The sequence below is a fragment of the Uloborus diversus genome, unplaced genomic scaffold (assembly GCF_026930045.1).
Source record: "Uloborus diversus isolate 005 unplaced genomic scaffold, Udiv.v.3.1 scaffold_14, whole genome shotgun sequence".
Lineage (NCBI taxonomy): Eukaryota > Metazoa > Arthropoda > Arachnida > Araneae > Uloboridae > Uloborus > Uloborus diversus.
In genome coordinates, this window is record NW_026558098.1 from 1714607 (window position 1) to 1741225 (window position 26619).

Genomic DNA, 26619 nt, shown 5'->3' on the forward strand with positions numbered 1-26619 from the left:
GAGATGGGGAAAAATGTCTGTCTGTCTGTCTGTCTGTCCCCCCCCCCCTAATAACTTTTGAATGAGTAGTCCGATTCGAAAAAACTTTTTTTTGTTCGAAAGATCTCGACGAGGACACCTCACTCCCATATTTCACTTTTTGATTTGAACTATTTTTTGTTCAATTTTGAACAGTTCAAAAAAACTTAACATTAGTGCCTACGGGAAAATTCAAGGCAATTCCGAACTGTGAACTTGTTCCTTGCTTCAAACAAACTTTGTAGGAGAAAAATTTTGACGAAAAACTTGTTCAAATCAAAAAGATATTTTATATACAATTTTCCGTTCAATTTTGAACAGTTCAAATCCCATAACATTAGCGCCTACGGGGAAACTGAAAGTCAATGTAGATTCCGTACTTGAAGGCGGATTTACTTCAAACAAATTTTGTTGGAAATAGCTCTTGACGCAAAACTCCAGACTTCGACTCCGAGAATTTAGGGGCACTTGACTCCGACTCCTGTGCCCGACAATTAATCGGACTCCGACTCCCCGACTTCGAGTCTGACTTCGTAGCTTTGGCAAAAATTTATACACGGAGGACAAATGACTGACTCCGATTCTTAGATATTCGACTCCGACTCCTTTACCCAAAAATGAGATTGACTCCGACTCCAAATCCGCAGCTATGGTTTTGACTGTGAAATAATTATTGTTGATTTGACTTGTTTTTATTTTTACGCTAAAGATTTAATTTAGGTATTCAGTTTTCGGCAAAAAAACTGGAAGTCATTTATGTTTCTACATAAAGATATGCGCGGACGATTTTTTTTTTTTTTTTTTTTTTGACAATGAAAATTATTTCTTTAAGTTAACATTTTATTGTTTTCATTTATTTTGGTACGTGCATTAATTCATTAAAAAAATTGTTTTTGGCAACAGGGGAAAAAGAAACGATTTTTTTTTTTTTTTTTTTTTTGACATGATGTATTTACTTTAATGAGCTTATTAATTTAATTAGTATTTTTTCGTTTTGAAAGCTGTTAAACATTTTTTTTAATGGAAAAAAGTGTATTAGCTGCTTTGCTTAAAAGTTGCTGCTTTTCTTTTTTTGAAAAAAATTGCGATTTTAGCTATTTTTGAGAATATTGATCAGGTACTAGAAAGTAGTATGGGTATACGGGAAAGTAGGCTCGTCTAGTTCTAGACAGAACTTCTTGTTTTGTAGTCTCTGATAGTAACCTTTACCACTAAATGGTGCCATAGCAATCAGTTATAGCACCATTACTATCGGTACCATATCATAGTAATCAGCATCAAATGAGTAAAATTGGCGATTTTGTGAGAGAAAGAAAATTTTCCGACTCCCCCAAAGTAAATAGTTTCTTCATTACTTTCTTCTATATCTAATATATAGAAGAAAGTACTAGGATTCGTGCAAATTTTCGAATTTCGAATTTTGACGGATTCGAACGTTTTGAGGTGTGCTGAGTCCATTTCGACCATTTTTGGAAAATGTCTGTCTGTCTGTGTGTGTGTGTGTGTGTATGTGTGTGTGTATGTGTGTCACGTCTGTGTGTGACCAGTTTTTTGTGGCCGCTCTACAACAAAAACTACCGCATGAAATCGAACGAAATTTGGTACACATATGTGCCCCTATGTGAACTTGTGCCCATTAGTTTTTGGCGCGAATTCCTCCAAGGGGGGTGGAGCAATGGGACGTTTTTCGAGTTACGCGTGCTTGCTATTCCTCTGAAAGTAACTGGCGGAATCAAACAAAATTTGGTCCATATGTTGGTATTAACAGGAACATGTGCTGATTGAATTTTGGTGTCAATAACTCAAACGGGGGTTGAGCTATAGAACGTTTTTTGTCGTCCATTGTGACTGCTGTATCTCAAGAAATAATGAACGGAATGAAACAAAAATTTATCGGCAAGTAGCCCTTAGTGGGTATAAGAACTGATTTTATTTTTGTGTCAACAGCTAAAAAGGGGGTAGCGCAATCACCCGTTCTTTTTTTCCATTGTGAGTGCCCTATCTCAAGAAGTAATGCTACGTTCTGGTTGAAATTTGGAATATATGTGAATCTATATGTAAACAGGCTTTGGTTCAATTTTGACGCCGATCGCTCCAAGAGGTGTTGATTTTTTTTTTTTTTTTTTTTTTTTGCGAATAAAAATAGCTTGATTAATGCAACAATAAGAAAGATAAATCGTAATAGATTGTCGTCTGCGTATTTCTCGTGATTTTAATTGTATGGAAATGATCGGAAATATTATCTCAATGATTTAAAATTTTTAACTGTTGCCATCTTATGTTTGTTAACAAATAAAATATTTGTAATTAATTCAAGCAAGGCTTTTAAAATAACTTTCAATTTTCGCTCTTTGCTTTGCTTTTACAATAATTCAGACATTGGGATGGTCGTCAAGTTTTTGCATGTGTCATTTTGTTTTTGTTGGGAATATTGCTTCTTCGTCAAGCATGGGGAGGGATCAAAAAAAGGAAAAATATAGAAGAAAGTTTCGTGATGGCCACAACATACTAGTTTTTATTTCATTTTCTGACTTTGTATTAGTAAATTTAATCAACGGAATTTATTTTTTTATAAAAGAGAAGTACTTAAAATATTTCGGTTATGAGAAAATATTGATAGTGCATCCTGATTGATCATTGTTTTGGTTTTTCTTAAACCACGTGGTGATTGTACCTTTTGACAGCCAAACATTTTGTACCTTAGGACACGTTCCAAAGTCTACATATGCATGGTTTTTAATAATTAAGGTATGTTTATGAACACAGATCAATGTTCTAACCTTATGAAGTCTTTTAAACACATTAATTTTAGATAATAATTCATAATTAATTATTCATGATTTAATTCACTACCAAAAAAAAATTGTTTTTTTTTTTTTTTTTTTTTTTTTTTTGAGCAATCACGATTGCTTATTGCTTTCATTTGACTGTTTTGAATTCCTATCATTTTATTTTCCCACCGCCACCCTCCGCAGCATCACCGTCGACCGGCTCCTCACGATGCTGCTCCTCTAGCGAAAGCCGTCTCCAGGTTGCATCCATGTCCTACACACACGCGCATACATACACAACTACACACACACGCACACATACACACACAAACAAACACATACACACATACACCTACATACACATACACACACGCATACATACAGACACCTACACATACATACACACAAAAACGTATACACACATACACACAACTACCCACACATTCATGCCTGCACACAGACACCAGCACATATGCCTACACACACATACACATATCCCTCCACACACACATACACATACCCTCCCACACACACACATATTCATACCCCCTACACATACACATACCCCCAACACACAAACACACATACCCCCACACACAAACACACATGCCTACACATATTCACATACCCCTACACACAAACACACATACCCCACACAGAAACACACACGCCTACATACACACATTCGTGATTGCGAAAAACATAATTTGAATTCAAGATGTCAAAATTCAATTTTTTTTTCTGGTAGAAAACTTACATAGGGCCCACTCTCCAAATTAAGAATATTTTTCGGATATTTTAGTAACTTCATCGTCAGGTTACGGCGAAAAATTAAATGATAAAGCTTTTTTTCATTGGATATGAAACAGAATGTTTAGTTTCCTATTAGATTACTGATTTATTTTCAAACATTAGAAATAGATTAACACAAGGCAGAATATAATTACAATATAAATGAAGTGCAGCACATTATATAGTTGTAAGAGGTAGGGGAATGTGGAACAAATTTAAATGGTGGAACATTTACCCTGTTTTTGACGGTTTTTTTTTTTTTTTTTTTTTTTCTAACTTTCATATCATCTTTAGTCTTTTGTTATTCATGTAAATAGTTGAATTGAGGTAAAACACCGACAATTTTTTTTTTTTGTTTTATGTTTAGGTAAATTCGAATAATTCATTGGTTATTTTACATTGTTTTTGTTTTTTAAGGCAGATTGTTTCCGTGTTTTAAAACGGATTTTTTTTTAAATAAATTGCACTTGCTAACTCTTAGCTAATTAGAACGAAATTTCAACATTTCATCTCTTGAAAATATTATATTTTACAATAGCGTATCTGAGAAATACGAGCCACCTTCAAATTTGGTATAGACGGCGCGCCCAATTTAAGCCCCAAAAATCTCATAAAAGATTAAAAATTCTTAGATTTATTTACATGTTTTGAATATGTTTGCTTCAAAAAAAAAAATGAGAGAGAGAGAGAGATCTAGAATCGAATAGTTTCATGTTAGTTAGGACGGTTAGCAAATTTCGGAAATAAACAACAAGCAGCAGAATTGGAAAAAAAAAACATAATATGTTAACAAGGAAATTAATAAGAGTTCAATAAGTATTATTTAATCAGTTCTAGAATTACCGCACCTCAATAAAACTCTTAAGTTAAAGTAACGTAATGTAACAGCGTCTAAAAAGCGAATTTGTTCTTTTTAGACGTTGTTACTTTATTTATTTATTTATTTATTTAAACCCCACCAATCACCACCGTACCAACCCCGGTGAGGGTTTAACCGGAAGTGGTGACTGGGGGGAACAGAACAGATCACGAGCGACACTCGCTGGAACAATTTTGATAATTACAAAAACCAATAACAATAATAAGATAACAAACAATAAAAAGAACTAATATACAAGTGAAGAAGCTAAATAAGACTGGGATGGCTGGTAAATACAATGTAAACGGCAGTTTTGAAAGTTTTTAGGCTGGATATTTAAAGTCATCTGCTTGAGATATGAGAAGCGACATTATTTTATGGATATTCTTGCGTCTAACTGGATGAGATTTTACGTTACTTTACTGTTCAGCACAAAGGTATTTATTTATCTTACCTCTTAAGTTAGAGTAAGAAATTTTGTTTTGAACGGAGTTTTCTGTAAAACTAGCTTTACAGCGCAAATATCATGCGTGCACATAAAACAACTAGGAGGGGAGGGTCGCCTAAAGCGGGTAAGTTAACGAAGAACCCTCGAAAGTTTCAGTTTTTGGATTTTTATCGCAACAATTTCGGTTTTATTTCCTAGCAGGGTGTTCTTGAACTTCAGAATAAAAAATGATTTTTGTATTATTTCAAACCCAATATTTATTTATTATCAAACACTACAGACTCTTGAAAAACCCGCTTTGCCCTACCAGGGGGCCCAAAGCGAGCAAGCTTAACTAATTGTAATTTGTACATTTGCCAATCAAATATGAAGTCATAAACGGTTAAAATAATTGACTAGCTACCTGTGATTATAAAAAAAAATGCATAAAAAAATTGTACTTATCCAATTTAAAGTCAGAACATTTGTTTATAAAACATAAAGAAGTAACTGATTAAATTAATTGACTTATCCTATTGAAATTGAAAATTTAAGTGAGCACATGTGTCAAGAAATCTTTATACATAAATGGCTACTTCTGTGTGTATGTATGTCCGGGGTAATCTTCAAAACTACTGGACCGATTTCAACCATTTTTTTTCACCATAGATAGCTACATTCTCAGGGAGCAACTTAGGCTATAATTTATTCCTAAAAAACTTAGTTTAAAAGCGTTATGATGGAAAACTGTAAATGTCATGTCATTTCCCTATTAAATGATAAAACCCATTGTTACGAAAATTCGTTTCCTTACACCAGCAATATTAAAAGTAATCATAATGAAAATTTTGAATCAAGGCTTCTCCGGAGCAAACATGAGTTTAAAGTCATTTAAAAATTTAGAAACTCTACTTTTTGCACACTCAGGGAAACATAGAGAGCTTTTTTTTTTTTTCTTTTTTTGTGTGTGTAATATTTAATTAAATGAAGCGCACGGTTTTTTTAGTGTTCTTTGTTTTTGTTAGTTCATATTTTGGAAATTCCTGCTTCAATTCGTGCTTTCGTTTTTAAATGAATACTCGTTCGTTCTTTATACTTATTGCTATTTTACTTTTATGGGTAAGGAAGAAGCTCGATTTTTAATCACGTCAGAGCGGTGTGTTTTGAGTTCTTTCAGTTAAAACAGAGAACGAAAGAAAGTAGCGATTGTTTCTCACAATTATTACTGACCCAGGCAACGCCGGGTATTTTTGCTAGTTATAAATAAATGTATGATTAAATCCTATACACGCTTTGCCCGAAGGCACGTATTTTATTTCAATAATTATAACCTTAAATTTAAAAAAGAAACGAACTAAATGACCATCGTAATTGCAGGTGGATAGTGTCAGAATAACGTAATATTATCGACAATCAAAAAAATAAGCTGATCTTCGACTAATCACAAATTACAAAACTTTTTTTTTTTAAGACATGTATTTTTTTTTTAACTTTAGGCCTAGTTGCGTTATGCCTTCACTGCTGCTTTGCTGGGACTGATCAAAACTCGGGGGTGTTCGGGTAAACGTGACATACGTATGCATCACCGCTTACACACCATGCGGGGGAGGATACGAAGGTCTACCCGCTATGGCCCACCATTCCCAATAAGAGCCAACTAAAGCGTTTATAATAAAAATACAGTTGCAATATTTTGTTTCTAAAAAAGAAGATAAGATTTTGAATCAAATTGCTTCGTGTTAATTTGCAGTTAGTAAATTAAGAATGTCAAAACAAGTCTTCGAATTGAAAAAAAAATCATAATAGCATAACAAATTAGCAATGCTTTCTTAGTTATAAGAAAACATTAACTTATTAGAGGCAATAAATACGTTTTGAAACAGTAGTACATCATTAAACCTCTAAATATTACTGAAAGTCAGTAATACATTTCGTTTCGTAGTTTTCTATAAAAACTAGCTTAACAGCACAAATATCGAGCTTTACACATAAAACAACTACAGAGCTACTTTATACATAAAGAACTATGCCAACTTCACCGTTTTTTACATTTACGATATTTTTGTTTGAAAAAATGTATATATAATAAGAATAAAAAAATTTCATGTTAGTTAGGATGTTTAGAAAATTTAGGAATTAAGAACAAGCAGCATTGAAACAGAAAAATCATAATATGCGAACGAGCAAACTAATGAGAGATCAATAAGTATTAGTTAAGCAGCTTTAGAATAATATTATAGTGTTAAGCTTCTAAAAATTATAGTAAGAAACTTTATTTCGTAGTTTTCTCTAAAACTAGTTACACGGCGAACATATCATTATGTGCACACAGGAGTGCCCCTCCCCCCCCCCCTTAAGAGCAAGGGCAACCCTCTTAAATATCGCAAAAAGACCCCCTCAAATCAAGAGCCCCCCCCCCCCCGAAAAGTAAAAATACCCCTTAAAACAACCTTCTAAAAATTTCAATTACATGTTGCTATAAATGTTCGTATTTCATCAAATTTTCAACATTTAAATTTCAAAGTTTAGTTTTATACTTCTCTTATATGCTGTCAAGTTTTTTTAAAGTTTGGTAAGTTTTGATGGAAAACTTTGCGTGTTTTGAGCCAAAAAGCTTCAAATAAAATTCGTAGTTCTGATAGAAATGCTTACATCTTCATGAATATCGGTGATATTTTCTTGAAAGTAAGTAAAATAATTGTAGATAGTAGGGTAACTAATTTCTGAAATTTACAGCTTAATCTCAGCTATTTACGATGAATTGATGATCAAAAAACATTTTTGTTTTCCAAAATTTGTTGCTGGTCCCCAAATGCACGGGTGCAGTGGCGCACACAAAAATTTTGGAGGGTCCAAGATCAAAAGCCTCATTATCATATCGTATCCCAATACGCCTTGACTCGATTTTATCGTTTCTCGAGAACGAAAAACAGTAAAAAATAAACTATTGAATAAATAATTAGCATTAATTAATGAACTGTACTTAAATACATTACCAGAAAGCAAAATAATATACGCATTAACTTTTCTCGTAATTAAAAAAAATGGATTCAGCAAAGCAAATTCATTGTTGCAGAAGCACCGTATGATTAAAGAAATTCATATTGTTACAAATTCTGTAAATAGTAATTATTGTAGTAACGTAACCTGTAAATAGTTTCCCGTAATGAATATACAACCCCTTTTCATTCGGCTAAAGTATACGACTCCCCTATTTCTTTTTTGTTCATTGATAAATTTTGATAACGGTCTACTATTTTCCAGAAGCGTTTGGAATATTTGAGAGATTTCTTTCGGTGTGTTTATAAACCGTTACGCTGGATAAAGAGTTTAGTTTCGATTGAGAATTCGAACTGAGAGCGTATTTGCTCTGTTTATTGCGAGGCATTTCGCTGTGTTGTTTTTCGTATTGGAAGTAAATACGTGTGTAACCGTTGAGTTTACGGTGTTGTGTGATATTTGCTTAATTGCTGATGATTCATTTAGCAGTTGTTGACGATCTTCCGTGTACATAGTGTAAATAAATTTCCTGTATTTTTAATCAAGAACTGTGTCTTCATTTCAAGAAAGTGGAAGTCGCACCGAATCCGTTACAATATAATGTCACTTGATGTGATCTGTTATTACAAAACTGAAAACATGGTTATTATAGTGTATTCATTTATAATCACCATTCCGCTTGTTATAGACAATTTGTTATAGGAAAAATGCTCAAGATTTTTTTAAAAATCTTTTAACATGAGGATTTTATTTTTTCACTTATTAGAACTTAAATTATTGTTACCTTTTGTTTGAAATTATTTTAGGCACAAAATACATAGAATCATAATCAATGGGGGAAAAAGCAAGACCTATGGGAGGGGTCCGGACCCCCCTGGACTCCCCCCTTGTGTGCGCCACTGCATGGGTGATGTAACTTTAAATGGAAAGTGACTGCTAGAACACAACTTTTATGTGACACTAGTGGCACCCGCACGGCTTCGCCCGTAATAGAAAAATTAAAGGTCTTTTGGTTCGCTTGTATATTTACAAATAATGTATGGTGAATTTTCTCGCCAATTGGCTTGTGCCCATGTTACGGTTCCACGTTATGATAATTTCGTAATTTATGATAGTTTTTTTTCTTAAAATTGGAATAAAAAAAGAACCACATCGAATTTTCGAAACATCGCTTCGAGGTGCACACCCCCATGCTACAAACTAACTTTGTGCCAAATTTCATGAAAATCGGCAGAACGGTTTAGGCGCTATGCGCGTCACAGACATCCTACAAACATCCTACAGACATTCAGACATCCTCCGGACAGAGAGACTTTCAGTTTTATTATTAGTAAAGAAAAGTTAAAAAGCAATTGGTCCTTTATTTCTTGGGAAATCCTTCAAAATGTGAATTTTTGAAAGTGTCCCAATACTTTTGGTCATATAGTGTACCTGATCGAAAATATAACGGACAAAATCGGTGACATGACGGAAAGGCCGACTATTTAATTTAGGCGATTTGACGTGAAATGATCCATTTGCAATATTTTTGTTTTAAACGAGATGATGGGTGTGTGTGTGCATCACATGACTTCCTTTTACTCCAATTTAAAGATAAAGTGCCTCGGAGTGAGCAAAAAAACACTTTAAATACTTTTATTCCAAGTCTGTTGCGAACCGAAGCAAAGAAAACGTTTTATAATTTTCCCACTATTGGGAGTTTTAATGTGATTCAATGGTTAACTCTAAATATGGCCAAATTAAAACACTCAACGTTAAATCCCGGTTATCACAAATTTGCCATTTCAACTGCGCTTGCGCGCGGACTTTGCTGATTTCGAAACTCTTGCTCAAACTAATGAAAAACATTTAAATTTGTTAATTTGAGATAAGAACAGATAAAAACAAAGCTGTCTTTGATTTAGTTTTTACGCCTCGGTAAAGATTGAGTTTTGCTTCGTAATCATTAATGGATTCGGAGCCTGATTTTTCTATCAAACAAAGGCCCTTTTCAGGGCCAAATTTTTAACCTCAGAAGAGCGTACTCGATCTGCAGCATCACTTCCAACACAAAGCGGAACCCTCAACCTAAATACAAATGTATAATACTGAGCTGTTTACGCCTAATATAAAATGTCCGCAAAAGACGGATATTTGTAATATTCCGATCATTTTTGAAGTACATTTACGTTAAATAAATATTTCCAAACAAATAAATATTGAAGTGTCATTTTTCTCTTTTCTTTATAAAGATTATCAGTTATTCATATCCGTAGTTTCATATAATGTGTCCCGAAATCGCTGTGAAAATACTCTAATCGCATTCATTAATTTGTTGGGACTCTAGCACAAACTAAATATAAACTAGCAACACGAAATCTTAAAACAGAAATCCCAAAAAGCAAAGTCCGCGCGCAAGCGCAGTTGAAATGGCAAATTTGTGATAACCGGGATTTAACGTCGAGTAATTAAAACCAGATTAAAAAAGAAAATTAATTTGAATTTTGTCATCTTGAATTCAAATTATGTTTTTCGCAATCACGAGTGTTTGTATGTAGGTGTGCGAGTTTGTATGTGGGGGTGTATGTGTTTGTGTGTAGGGAGGTATGTGTATGTGTGTGTAGGTACGTGTGTTTGTGTCTGTGCAGGCATGAGTGTGTGTGTAGGTATGTATGTTTGTGTCTGTGTGCAGGCATGAATGTGTGGGTAATTGTGTGTATGTGTTTGTGTGTAGGGGTATGTGTATGTGTGTGTAGGCATGTGTGTTTGTGTCTGTGTGCAGGCATGCGTGTGTGGGTACTTGAGTGTATGTGTTTGTATGTGTAGGTGTATGTGTGTAGGTGTATGTGTGTGTAGGTGTATGTGTGTGTATGTGTGTGTGGGTGTGTGCAGTTGTGTATGTATGCGCGTGTGTGTAGGACATGGATGCAACCTGGAGGCGGCTTTCGCAATAGGAGCAGCATCGTGAGGAGACGGTGATGGTGCGGAGGGTGGCGGTGGGAAAAATCAAAGGAACGTCAAAAACAGTCAAATGAAAGCAATAAGCAATCGTGATTGCTCAAAAAAAAAAAACACGCCAAATTCGTCGCCAAGTTGGCGACAAAACTTGGCGACCGAAAGACTGGCGATATATCGCCAAGTGTCCGACAAATTATAACACAACTTGAGTTTACATCGAAATTAACAATGATTCCCCCCCCCCAAAAAAGGGACAAAAGACCCCCTTAGGAACATCCGAATGCAACCAAAATTAAAGATGCACAACTAGAGCCCACTAGGAGTCCACGTACCAAATTTCAACTTTCTAGGGCATACCGTTCTTGAGTTATGCGAGATACATACACACATACACACATACGCACATACATGCGTACATACAGACGTCACGAGAAAACTCGTTGTAATTAACTCGGGGGATCGTCGAAATGGATATTTCGGGTGTCTGTATGTTCCTAGGCCTATATCCACGTGTGGTCGGGTTGAAAAAAAAAAAAAAACTCAACATTCATCCGGGGGTGAGCTAAATGGAAATGAAGGCCGATTTTTGAGTGAAAATTTTTTCGCGAATACAATACTTCCTTTTTTGTAAAACGAAGTAAAAATATGTACACCAAATAATGATTTTGATAAATATCAGAAAATATACATGAAATTGTCAACTAATAATGTAGAGGAATAAATACAGTACAATAAATGTAAACACATAGTAATACTTCTGATATTGCAGTTTTGAATTTGCCAAAAAAAAAAATGCTAGTAAACCGATACAAATCCTTCGATATTTTTAAGGATAAAATTTTTAAGAAAGTACAGAACTCAAGGTTTTTCCAGCTAATACTTTTGATTGCGTCGCACGAATTGGGATGTTTCCGAAATTGTAAAAGTATTTTATTTTTATTTATTTATTCATTTATTTATTTATTTTTTATTTATTTATTTTTATTTTTTTACTTATTTTTTTTTATTTTTTTTTATTTTATTTTATTTTTATTTTTTTTAATTTATTTATTTATTTATTTTTTGAAACAACATGCTTAAAAACATAGGATTTAAACATTTTTTAAATAATTTGACAAAGTTTAATATTTTTTAACAATTATTTTAATCGGTGCGCAGATTGAAATTCATTTTTTACGTTCTGCACATGACATTACAAGTGACACAATGCCATTCACTGATGCCATTAGCGAACAGCGCAAATTATCATGTCCTGGGAATACGGTTGACAGCAAAACGTAATTTTTTTACGTTTAAACATTTTAAACATTTACGTTTGAACGTTTTAAACATTTAGCGTGCTAATGGAGTTAGTGCGCCGAAGTACGTCACTTGTGACTTCATAAAGACCACGCCTTATTTTCGAAATCAGACATTTAAAAAAAAAAATTTAAAAATAACTTTTGGAAAAATAAAAGTTTTTTTCTGGCTCCATGATTTTTTTTTTTTTTTTTTTAACAATCACGATTGCTTATTGCTTTCATTAGACTGTTTTTGGCGTGCTATCATTTTATTTTCCCGCCGCCACCCTCCGCACCATCACCGTCGACCGGCTCCTCACGATGCTGCTCCTCTAGCGAAAACCGTCTCCAGGTTGCATCCATGACCTACACACACGCGCATACATACACAACTACGCACACACATACGCACACATACACACAAACATATACACACACAAACACATATACACGCGCATACATACAGACACCTACACTTACATACAACTACCCACACATTCATGCCAGCACACAGACACAAACACATATGACTACACATACATACAACTACCCACACATTCATGCCAGCACACAGACACAAACACATATGACTACACATACAGACAACTATCCACACATTCATGCCTGCACACAGACACAAACACATATGCTTACACACACATACACATACCCCCCCCATACACACATTCATACCCACAACTACTCACACAAGTATGCCTGCACACAGACACAAACGCACATGCCTACACACACATACCCCTACACACAACACACATACCCCCCCCCCACACACACAAAACACACACGCCTACATACACACTCGTGATTGCGAAAAATATAATTTGAATTCAAGATGTCAAAATTCAAATTAATTTTTTTTTTATTTATTTTTTTTTTATTTAATTTTTTTTCTTTCTTTTTTTTTGCTTATTCTATCAAGTACTAAAAGTAGAACTTTTGACTGAAGGAAACAATTCCATTACTACAAATTTTCTAAAAGTTCAAGGGGAAAAAAAAAAAACAAAATACAGTCGAACCCGCTTAACAACATAGCCAATTTTCCGCGAAAAATTAGTTTAATAAGCGGGGTATCCCATTAAACGGGATTAAAATAATTGGCATCAACGGTCTGGCACATTGAAAACGTATTACATTAAGCGGGATATTCTTTTAGCCGATATTCTAATAAGCGGGTTAGACTGTATTACGATTTGACGTACATCGATATTATCGATCGATGTTACTGTACAACTAATGAACCGATTCTAATCGCACTATGGGTGACAGTCTCAAAGAGCCACGAAACAAATAGTTAAGTGTATCAAAACTTGATGTGCATCCGATAGGTGTGATTGTGTTCCGGTATTTTACCGAATTTCCGGTATTTTCGGACGTATTTCCGGTATTTTTATGTCAGAAAATACCGGAATTATGTTTTTTTTTCTTTTTTGTTATGCTTTTATCTCCCTACCTCCGCAATTTTTAAAAAATTATATAATACTCATCAAATATACCTGCAAGAGCCTTAAGATGGACACCAATCCCTTAAGATGGACAAATGTCAAGATAATTTGTATAACACCAGCTCAAAAGTAACTTTGTAACCCATTAAAAATTTGATCAAATGTACACACAATATTTTGACTCAGAACTATTTAATTCTATGGCAAAGGTGCACTTAAGTAATAAGGGTCAAAGATTACCCCCCCCCCCCCCTGTTCTCGCTTTGAAACTTTCGGGTATTTTTTGATGAACTCACAATCAGCCCTGTAGTAAGAGTACTGCACTTTCAACATATGGTAAAAAGAAATAATGTCTATAAGATAGGGTTAGGTAAAATTGGAACACATATATGTTGAAGACACATATTTATAGCAAGTATATAATGAAATGTATGAGCCATCTCTAGCACCAAATATCTCCCAATCTAAAAATGTATATATATATATATATATATATATATATATATATGTTTTTTCCCTAAAAAAATCATGTAACGCATAAAGCTGAAAAATAGTCGGACCTCCGTACATCGAAGTAGCAAATTGCCGGAAAAAAATTCGATATATAGAAATTTGGATATATGGAAACTATCTTATTTTATCATAAACTAGTGATACCCGCACGGCTTTGCCCGTAATATAAAAATCAAAAGGTCTTTTGGTTCGCCTGTACATATACAAGTAATGTAGGGTGAATTTTCTCGCCAATTGTCTTGTACCGACGTTACAGTTCCACGTTATGATAATTTCGTATCTCGCCAAATGGCAGCTTGTGCCCATGTTACGGTTCCACGTTATGATAATTTCGTAATTTACTCGTCCATCTTATGATATATTTTTGTTCTTAAAATTGGAGTAGAAAAAGAACCACATCGAATTTTCGAAAAATCGCTTCGAGGTGCACACCCCCATGCTACACACTAACTTTGTGCCAAATTTCATGGAAATCGGCCGAACGGTTTAGGCGCTATGCGCGTCACAGACATCCTACACACATCCTACAGACATCCAGACATCCTCCGGACAGAGAGACTTTCAGCTTTATTATTAGTAAAGAAGTATCCTAAAACATTAAAATAAAAGCCAATTTTCGTGTATGAAACCCAATTTATAATTTATACGAGTATCGGATTAAATGAAAGTTAATAATTAAAAACTCAACAGAAATTACATTTTTACACCAACCATACATCTTCATTAAGGGGGTCCGGGACACATTTTGAAAATTTTTTTATTATGTACTTTAGAGTTTTGAAATTTTTTGAACTGATTCATCATTTATTTAATAAGCAAAATCATAACATAAATATGAAAAAAAATATTTTTTTATTTAAATTTAATTAGTTTTTTTCAAAAAAAATGGGGTTGCTTTAAATTGCTATAACTCAAAACATTGTTGGTCAATTTTCAATTTTTTTTCAAAAAAGTATGCACAAATATCTAAGCTTTAATTTTTATTCGGCGATTTCAAAAATATTGATTCAATAAAAAATAAAAAACATTTGAAGAAAAATTTCGAAAAATTCGAAGATACTTTTTAAAAAAAAAATCATAATTTTTGCAGTAAACGTTTTTTTCAAATTCGCCGAATAAAAATTAAAGTAAATTGCTTGAAAAAGATATGCTCCAAGTTTCATTACTTTATCTCTATCGGTTCCTGACTTATAAGAGTTTGAATGCAAGAAATCGGGAAAAATTGCATCATGGAGAAAAACGCGTTTAAAGTTTTAAAGTTAGGTACACATTCGTTAGATGCATGCAACAAAAATAACTATAACTTTCGTTCTATTTAAGGTAGAAACAAGATTCAAACGTCCTCTTAAGCAGAAAAAAACGGAGCAATTTTTCAAATTATAAAAAAAAATTGCAAATTTTGAGGATTTTTGTGTCCCGGACCCCCTTAAAGTAAGACAAAACAACGTAAGTAGAAGCACAAATTTGTAAATTACAGTAAATTGCTGTAATTTACAAATTTGTGCTTCTACTTACGTTGTTTTGTCTTACTTTACTGTTCAGCGCAAAGGTATTTATTTATCTTATCATACATCTTCATATTCTTCGGCAATTCAACTTGATCGAAACATTAAGGGATTTTCGTTTTAACAATGTGATCGGGAGACAAGTAAACAATCAATCTACTTAACTTGAATGATTTTTACTGAAGCAAAGAAGACAAGAAATGATAATCAACAAAACAAAAGGGATAATTTGAAACTGATTTTACAGTGTTACTGGTTACAACTAAGATTTGAAATAAACTTGTAAGAACTCTCCAGAGCGGAACAACGACCTATCTACACCCCCGAACCCCAGATTCCTCATGAGTTTCGTAACAACCTTTAGCGAACATAATTTTCTCCGCTAACTTTCATTTTTCATGAGAGGAACAGTCTAAAGTGGAAAAAAAAACCTACGAAGTTCTCGAATTTTTTTTTCGATATATAGAGTATAATATCGAATTAATATTTAATTAATATTTAATTTATAGTACATAATGTATTATAGTACATTAATATTTAATTAATTTTATTCGTTTTGACAATGTAATCGAGAGAAAAGTAAAAAATAAATCTACTTGAATCATTTTTATTGCAGCTAAAAAGACTAGGAATGATAATCAACAGACAAAAGGGATGACTTGAAACTGATTTTACTAGTTACAACTAAGGTATTTGAAATAAACTTGAGGGAATTTAAGAACTCCAGAACGGAACAACGACTTCACTACACACCCTTCAACCCCAGATTCCTCATGAGTTCCGTAATGCAACCTTTAGTGTGAACGTAATTTTCCCCTCTAACCTTTATTTTTCATGAGACAAACAGTCTAAAGTGGAAAAAAAAATCTACGAATGTCTCGAAAAAATTTTCGATATATAGAGATTTTTTCGATATATAGAAACAATTTTTCTATATAATGAACATAGAAATTTGGTGGAATTTCGATATATAGAAAATTTCGATATGTCGAAGTTCGATATATGGAGGTTCGACTGTATTTTAAATAATCAACAAAAAAAAAATCTAGACACGGCATCACTACACTACTTCAGACTAATCAACCTCATCTAATCAAATTGTGTGTATATTTTTCTTTTAAACACGACACAATTGGCAACTAAACGACAAAAAGTTTCACAATAAAACCGGCTCTACTGATTATGGGATGAAAACAATAGACTTCTGACTTGTTTTCAGGCATGTTTATTGCTTAAAATGTTACTTATCACATACAATGACAAGTATAAATACGTACATTTTATGCAAAAAAAAAAGTACGAATAATGAAGATCAAGTAAAAAAATGATATTATTTGACTGATAAGATTAAATGCGCGTAAGACATGAAGTTAACAAGACGCGATTTAACAGACAAATAAGTGTATAGAGTAACAAGAAGTTCCATCTAAAACTAAACGAGCCTACTTTCCCGTATACCAATATCGACTTTCTAGTATATGATTAATATTCTCAAAATTAGCTAAAATCGCAAATTTTTTCAAACATAATTTTTTAATATTTTAAGCTGATTTCTAGAAATGAAATATGCCTCGCTCATCTAAAGAATTGATGTTATTTGACTGATAAGATTAAATGCGCGTAAGACATGAAGTTTACAAGACGCGATTTAACAGACAAATAAGTGTATAAAGTAACAAGAAGTTCCATCCAGAACTAAACGAGCCTACTTTCCCGTATATCAATATCGACTTTCTAGTATATGATTAATATTCTCAAAATTAGCTAAAATCGCAAATTATTTCAAACATATTTTTTTTAATATTTTAAACTGATTTCTAGAAATAAAATATGCCTCGCTCATCTAAAGTATTGATGCATAAAAAATAAATAAACAAACAAAGTAGCAGCACTTTTTAAACAAAGCAAATAATACATTTTTTTCCATTAAAAATATTGTTACAAATTCTGTAAATAGTAATTACTTTTGTGATTAATTTGTCGCAATCTAGCTAAATTTGGCATTTATTAAATTATCTTTTATCTAAAATTATTGTAGTAACGTATCCAGTAAATAGTTTCTTGTAATGAATATACAGCCCCCGTATATTCGGCCGAAGTATACGGTCCCCTCATTTCTGAATGATAAAATTTGTGAATGGAAAGAAATAAGAAAGTGTAGAACGGTGTAGCATTTTCTGGAATAGTTGAGAGGTCTCTTTCGATGTCTATAAATAACGGTCTCGCATGATAAAAAGTGAGTCTCGATTGAGAATTTTGTACTGAGAGTGTATTAGCTCTGTTTATTGCGAGGCACTTCGCTGTGTTGTTTTTCGTATTTCGATGTAAATACGTGTGTAACCGTTGAGTTTACGGTGTTGATTGATAGTTGCTTAATTGCTGATGATTAATTTAGCAGTTGTTAACTATCTTTCCTGTACATAGTGTAAATAAATTTCCTGTGTTTTTTCTCAAGAACTGTGTCGTCCTTTCAAGAAAGTTGGAAGTCGCATCGGAACCTTTAACAATATCTTTAACCGCTTTCAAAAAGAAAAAAAAAGTATCCTCACGTAAATGATAGCCGATGATCGAGTAACCCGTGTGTTTCAACAATGAAACTGGCGCCACAGAATGATCATTTGATAATATGCTTTGGCAACATGCAGGGAAAGGCTTCATTGTGACAAGGCTGAACTCGATCCGGTCACTGAACTGTTTTATTGGTACGACTGTGTCATTTCAGGAGAATGAAGAACGGCTACAACAATGAACGCCACCTACTGGATTTTAGGGCTCATCCACTGGATTGAGGGTTAAAATTAGTGATGTTCCGGATATCCGTATCCGTATCCGCGGAAAAATAAAGATCCGTATCCGTATCCGTTACTTTTTTGACGGATCTTAAACGGATCTTTTCTATTCTAAAAATTTTTAAATATTTGAATAAAAGACTCTTAAATTTCGTTTAAATTAGGTATTATTCCCTATTTAAATTATAAGGTATCATTTCAGAAGCCAACGGCCATCTGAGATTTTTTTTTTTTTTTAATTTTTAGTTTAATATTGGTTTTTGTTACTGATGTGGGGTTTCTGTTTTTCTTCATTTTGGTTTTTCCCGGCATCCTTCAAAATAAGTGAGACATAAGGCTCTATTTCCTGTTTGTAAAGGTGTTCTCGGCTCTGTTATTTCGTCGGGCGGAGTCATTTGGGTGGAATGGGTCAGCGCTGCATTTATGCTGAAATAAAATGCGAAAAATTATTTCTAGCCTGTCCAGTCGCACCTTTACATTCTTGCTCCTGTATCCTACATCTACCGAGCAAGCTAGAAATAAGTTTTCACATTCTGTTTAAGCATTAATGCTGCGCTGACCCGTTCCTTCCAACTCTCCATCAGTTTTAACGGAGATTTCTTCAAAGAGTAAATCATAGTCTGTATTATATTTTCGCCGTAGATGACATTTTTTGAAGAAACAGTGTTATTATAGTGACGGGAATACCGTCAGTAATAAATTTTACATTTGGATAGTTGAATTGGGCAAAAAAAATTTGAGATCCGTATCCGTATTCGCGGATCTTGACACTAATGATCCGGATCCGGATCCGTATCCGCGGATCTTGACACTAATGATCCGGATCCGTATCCGTATCCGCGGATCTACTTTTTTAACGATCCGGCCATCACTAGTTAGAATGTCAACTATCACATTATCACAAAACAAGCAATGGGTTCGTTCAAAATGTAGAAACCATTTTCACCATCCATATCTTGACGGGCGATTTTCTAATTGGATAAGATTAATAATGATTATCCGTTAAAAGTAAAGGAAATATAAAGCTTTTGAGGCTAAAAAAAAATGATGAAAGAGTTCCTATTTGGCTTAATTTGACTAACAATGATTTAAATATTTTATTTTTTAACTATTGTTTTCCTTCAAGAAAAATTTAAATTCTCTAAGAACATATAATTTTAGATCCAAAATTAAATATTTAGAACAGATTTGATTTTAATGTAGAGGATTTAATGCATATAAATTATAAACAACAAAAATTGACAGTTATCTCTTATTTTAAATTTATTCGTTACTCTCATAGTTTAATTATTATAACCCAAAGAAGCATTATGTCTTTTTATTATTTTTTTTAATTTTAACTAATATTGATTAATTTACTAGATTTATATTTCAAATTGGAAAATATTATTTCTTAGTGGAATGTCCTAACTCGAACACGAAATTTGGCACTAAAGAATATTATTTGTAATTTCCGCAAGGTAAAGTTGATTTTACACTAATTCGCACACCAACTTATTCAGTAGAGCTACACGATTAGAACACAAGGGAGGGCCGAGAGGAGTGGAAAGGCGGGAAATAATAAAATGTGAAAAATCCACTCTAGCTTTGTCTGATAGATGTTGGAGCAGCTTTAGACGCTTACTGCTACATCAACTGGACAAACTAAAAATTATTTTTCCCATTTGGTTTCAGCATACATGCAGCGCTGTTCCATTCCATATGACTCACCCGTATTTTTAACCCCCGACACACAAAGGAAAGGGGTTATTAGTTTGACGTGTCTGAATCTGTGTGTCTGTCTGTGGCACTCTAGTGCCTAAACGGATGGACCGATTTTGACGTGTTTGTGTATCTGTGTGTCTGTCTGTGGCACTCTAGTGCCTAAACGGATGGACCGATTTTGACGTGTCTGTGTATCTGTGTGTCTGTCTGTGGCACTCTAGTGCCTAAACGGATGGACCGATTTTGACGTGTCTGTGTATCTGTGTGTCTGTCTGTGGCACTCTAGTGCCTAAACGGATGGACCGATTTTGACGTGTCTGTGTATCTGTGTGTCTGTCTGTGGCACTCTAGTGCCTAAACGGATGGACCGATTTTGAAAAACTTTGTTTGTTCGAAAGGAGAGTTGATCGAGAGTGTTCTTAGCTAGGTTTCATCTTTGGATGACATTCATTAACGAAGATATTAATTAAAAACCTCTAAAAGGTTTTTTGCGATTTTTGCAGTGAAAACATCGTTAAAAATTTAAAAATTTAATACCAAAATAAAGAGAATTTTTTTCCGCGTCGGATAGAATGTGTTTGGAACTTCCATGTTACATGGAATTCGAATTATAACGTCTTTTTAAGCAGTTAAACAGCAGTCTAACATTTTTTCAAAGCAGATTTTAATAACTGCTAAGCCTTTATTCACGCGATTGTTATTGTTGACCGACAAGGAGATAAAACACAATGATTTAAAATTTTTATCTGTTGCTAGTTTCTATTTAATAGCAAATAAAATGCTTGACATTGATTTTTAATAATACAGGGTGTCCCAAAAGGTCGTTTACAAAATGAACATGCTGGTCTGTCATATCATGATGAACAAGATTTACACAGTAACATAAGTTCGAAATCACAATGCTGGCACACTACATGCACACAAAGTCAGACACTAAAGGGTGCACAACATGTCGCATATTTATTACACAAAGACGATGTTACGCAACATTTTAGTTTTCAAGGAAGGCTTATAGCTGTTGTTGAAATTTGCTGCCTTTAGCTGTCATACACGCGTCGCAACGACAAAGTACCGTCGTAATAACGATCCATTCTGACACGATTTCACCGATCGCTGCGTTGTAGTTGCAACGTGATTATGAGAGCTGACGGGACGGAAATTTTATCGACTGCTTTAAGCTTTCCTTAAAATTTAAAATGTTGTGCAAAACTGTCTTTGTGTAATAGATATGCGACATGTTGTGCATCCGTTAGTGTCTGACTTTGTGTGCATGGAGTGCGCCAGCATTGCGTTTGGGAACAAATGTTCCTATGTAAATCTTGTTCATCATGATATGACAGACCAACATGTTAAGTTTGTAAACGACCTTTTGGGACACCCTGTATAAGGCTTTTTAAAGGATTTTCAATTTTCCCTCTTGATTAGACAGTAGCGACTCAGTCGGGGAGTTTTAAAATTTGTAATTTTATCGTTGCTTGTAAATACAATCAATTAAGCCCTATAAGTGAGGCAAACTTCGCAGCATTGTGAAGGTTACGCAGATCCTAATCACAGCATTACGACGCTGCCAGGTTCGGTTTGCCCCAGCTATAGATTTATTTGCATTAAAGACCTTCTATGATTTGAATTTTGGGGGAAGAAATAGTGCTAGTAGCCCTGGTAGGTGCTGTCATACAGCATGATTTAGAAAAAAATTCAATGAAAGCCTACCTAGGACCCGAACTTTAAACGCGTTTTATTCAAAACTTGAAAATGTCCACTTACATCCCTTTGTATTGTCTTTTCACTGTCTAAATAATTGTCTTCAGCATTGCAGTGGCACAGTGAAGAGGCGAGGGGAAAGGGGGGAGGGTAAAAAAAAACCCGGAGCCATTGATTTTAACATAAATTCAAATACAGTAGTTTATGCATATGAAAGGGCTGTTTTGATTAAAAAATTCCCTTTAGAAGGTATTTTAGATCAAAAAAATCCCTCTTCGAATGTATTTTTGATCAAAAACTCCCCTTTAGAATGTATTTTAGATCAAAATATCCCCTTTAGAAGATTTTTTGATCAAAAATCCCCTGCAGAAGGTATTTTTCATCAAAAAACCCCTCCAGAAGGTATTTTTCATCAAAAACCCCCTCCAGAAGGTATTTCTCGCTGCGCTGGACATTCATCCCTCACAATCATCATTAACATACTATTTTTCATCAATCGACTTTTCCCAAGCCAAAGCAAGCAGAGCGTATGAAACGACTTACCTCCTGATGCCTGCGGTAGTTGCAAGGACATATTCTGAGACATATTGTCGTATCCACTCCAAGGTAAATCAGACACATACGATGACACGTGACCTCCTGCACTAGTTCTAGATAATATCCCAGTACCGGCAAGGGTCAACGAAGTTGGGGAAGATTTAGACACTAGTTCGTCATTCACTTGGCTCCACATAAGCGATCCCACGTTGTTGGCGTCGTGAGTACGGCCGTACGGAGAGATGCTCAACAGCCTGGAAGAAGCAGTGGACGTATTCACACCTGATAAGTACAGAGGACTGCTCGTGGGTGCCCCGGATGGGCTGTCCGTTGCTTCAGGTAAGTGATGGTAAGTGACGGATGGCGTACTCACAGCATGGAGACCACCCTGGTCTATGATGGTATTCACCAGGTAGTTTGTCGTGGTAGAGTTCAGCATGTTCCGAAGTGGTAGACCCTCTCCATGGGGGTCAGCGTCGTTCATGGAAGGCAGACTTCTTTGGAAGTCGGGCATGCTGATGTGATAGGGAATCCTATCCGGAATGAAGTCTCTGGGAGACGCGGGGCTCCTGATATGTGGAAAAGAATTGTGCGCTGCACCAGAAAGATCTAAATTCAAACGGTGTGGGGTGTGATCACTACCGTGATGCATTATGTGAGCTGAGATGTCTTTGTCTTCCAGGACGGAAGGCAGGTGGTGAGGGTTGCCCTCGCTGTTTTGATCAACAGGTTGGAGGTCGTGTTCCAGCTCTGAGGGGGACTGGAAGAGTTGCCGGTGCTGCATCAGCGATGGATGACCGTGGATTATTTCTTCATCCTGGGCAGATGAGTCGTTGGATGGCTGCAGTTGCCTCAGGTGCGAATCGTTGCAGTCCTCCAGATGGTGTCGCTGGACTTCTTGTCCGTTGGACTCGGCATGTTTCATGTCCTGGCTCTCCAGAGTGTGGCGCTGCATGCTGTTGATGTCCGGTTCGTCAATTCCGTTCTCTTCCTGAACGGAGTGGTTCGTTCTAAGAATGTGCGGGGAGTGCTCGGGCGCCTCTTCCGAAGACGCAGAGTGGTGTCGTCCATTCTCCTCCTGGTTTGTTCGACTGGGCGCTTCGTGCTGGAGGATGGACGAGCGATGGTTCTGCAAGTTTATCAGTTGCTGTATTCTGAGCGAATCAGCGATAGAGTAATGAGGAGCCTGATTTAAATGCGGGTCTTCCAGTAAACACTGATTATTCTTGCCCTGTGCTTTTGACATGTGGTCATCTTCATCTGCGTTGTTGTTGTTCCCCTGGAGATGGTTTTGCACATGCTGTTCAGACACCAACACATGTGGATGATTGATATGATGGTCCAGTGTCCTCATATCCGACTCGTTTCCGTTGTGCTCGGACACGGGATGATGAAAGGTGCTGTACATGTGTTCATCATGTCTCATGTGCATGTGGTCATCCTCATAAGAGTGGCGCTGTATGTGAGGCTGTTCGTTGCGATAATCCGAGCAATGCTCAAGTTCTTTGTCCTCCTCCAGGACGTCGTTCAAGTGAAGATGGTCATTCAAGTTCGTAAGGGCACCGGAGTGGATTTGATAGTCGTTTTTTCCAGATAGTTGATTCACAGTTTGTTCCTTGGGCGCATGCGAGGATAAGTCCTTAACAGATGCCTGCTCTGTTTCGTGTTCCTGTTCCGAACTTGACTGTTCATCCGCGGCGTCAGAATCATCATCTCTTTCAGAAGACGATGCCTGTTCTCGATCGAAAACGTCCGCTTGAGAACGGGCCATTTCTCGTCTGGGAATATTATAGAAACGAGTCTTTTTCATTTAGGAAGATTTTTAACGAATCATAGTAAATTTTCTTGTTTTGTAAGTTTAAAACGATACAATTTGCTCAGAACTCATTTTTAAAGAGGTATCTTTTTTTTCCGTATTAAATTTTTAAAGATTAAAAAACTCATAAAATCGTTTCTCAACATTCATTTTCAAATGCTTCATCAAAATATAATTCACATAAAATGCTTTCTGATCTAAATATATGCCCTGAACTTCATAATTCATTCTACTAAAATAAATGCGAGTGTTTTTTAGAGGTTGATTGAAAATAACCTTTTTATTAAAAAGAATATGATTAATTTAAAAAGATATTCAAATTCTCATAAATGAAACACCCGAAATATCACCAATGATTTTTCCTCCAAAGCAATTAAGATATTTCTCATAATAATTTTAAAATATTACAAAAATATTTGCCTCTAGCACACATCTTATATTAACTCAGCAATATGTTGAACGCATTTTTTTCACATCATATTTGCTGTTAAGAGATACATTTGTGTTAGGCGCACAAAACCCAATCTAAAACCAAATCACACATCACTTAAATTTTTCTTTAATCGACTGAAAAATTGATATTCTTTCCTCTTCCACACTTTTGCATAAATATGTAGGTTGTCATCAATATTCATCCAATTAGCTCACAAATAACCAAGTTTTTATCCTCAGAAATCAGCAACGAGTAAGTATCCTCGTGAGTAAATAACCTGCTTGGAGATCGTCTTGAATTTCCGGCGTAAGACAAGTTTAAAGTTCATGTATTTACATTTAGATAGTGGTTTGCATTAATATGTAGGCTCTCATCAATATTCATCCAATTAGCTCACAAATAACCAAGTTTTTATCCTTAGAAATTGGCAATGAGTAAGTATCCTTGTGAGTAAATAACCTGCTTGGAGATCGTCTTGAATTTCCGGCGTAAGACAAGTTTAAAGTTCATGTATTTACTTTTAGATAGTGGTTTGCATTAATATGTAGGCTGTCATCAATATTCATCCAATTAGCTCACAAATAACCAAGTTTTTATCCTCAGAAATCGACAACAAGTAAGTATCCTTGTGAGTAAATAACCTGCTTGGAGATCGTCTTGAATTTCCGGCGTAAGACAAGTTTAAAGTTCATGTATTTACACTTAGATAGTGGTTTGCATTAATATGTAGGCTGTCATCAATATTCATCCAATTAGCTCACAAATAACCAAGTTTTTATCCTCAGAAATCGGCAACGAGTAAGTATCCTTGTGAGTAAATAACCTGCTTGGAGATCGTCTTGAGTTTGCCGGCGTAAGACAAGTTTAAAGTTCATGTATTTACATTTAGATAGTGATGATGATGCACACGGGGGGTGGTGTCTCCTTCCCGTCATACACCTGCAAAGAGAAAAAAAGTGTTTATCACATGTTTGCAGGTGCTTTCTGTTCTAAGAGATTAGATTTTTTTTCTCTATCTGAACACTTGAAGATAGATAAAATTTTCGCCCTTAATTCCTTTGTGAATTAAATAAACGTTTTTCATTCTTCTGTTGAGACTTGGCGATAGAAAGGGTTCTTTCAAATCAATTTTTTGATAACTTTATCAGAAGTAACGATGGTTGATAATCTTACGGGAGGATGATACGAGAGAAATTGTTAACCAAAATAGCTATCTTTAGAACTGTCTGTCCCTCAAAATAAATGGCACTAAAACAAGGACGCTGGTAGTTTTTCTAGGAATGGATTTATTGGCATATAGGGGAGATTGTTGTACCTCAGGACACTATTCCTGAGGTACAATATATACATAAATATCCTAATTGTATTAAAAAAACTAACTTTAAAATTTGGTCGAATCATTTCGCTAAAATATATAAAACGAGGATGTGTGCATCACATGACTTCCTTTTACTCCAATTTAATGTCATTTCCACATTATTGGCAATTTTAATGGGATTCAATTGTTTACTCTCTAAATATCACCAACAGTGGTCAAAGTGAAACCAAATTTTTGAAAAAAAAACGCCAAATTTGTCGCCAAGTTGGCGACAAAACTTGGTAACCAAAAGACTGGCGATATATCGCCAAGTGTCCGACAAATTATAACACCACTTGAGTTTACATCGAAATTAACAATGATTTTCCCCCAAAAAGGGGCAAAAGACCCCCTTAGGAACATCCGAATGCAACCAAAAGGGAAGGTGCACAACGAGATCCCACTAGGAGTCTTCGTACCAAATTTCAACTTTCTAGGACATACCGGTTTTGAGTTATGCGACATACATACACACATACGCACATGCGCACATACATACGTACATACGGACGCCACGAGAAAATTCGTTGTAATTAACTCGGAGGTCTTCAAAATGGATATTTCGGGTGTCTGTACGTTCCTAGGCATATATCCACGTGTGGTTGGGTCGAAAAAAAACTCAACATTCATTCGGAGGTGAGTAAAATGGAAATTAAGGCAGAATTTTGAGTGAAAAAATTTTCGCGAATACTTCCTTTTTTGGAAAAGGAAGTAAAA

General features: G+C 35.0%; 1 protein-coding gene across 1 annotated transcript in view; it reads right to left on the reverse strand.

The window, feature by feature from the left end:
* The window catches only part of LOC129232829 (uncharacterized), a 54325-nt gene extending 30258 nt beyond the window's left edge, over positions 1-24067 (reverse strand). Inside the window, exon 1 of the mRNA XM_054866928.1 lies at positions 22303-24067. Coding sequence (XP_054722903.1) covers positions 22303-24067 — 1765 coding nt within the window. The remainder of the gene's footprint in view (positions 1-22302) is intronic.
* Between the last annotated feature and the right edge of the window lie 2552 nt (positions 24068-26619).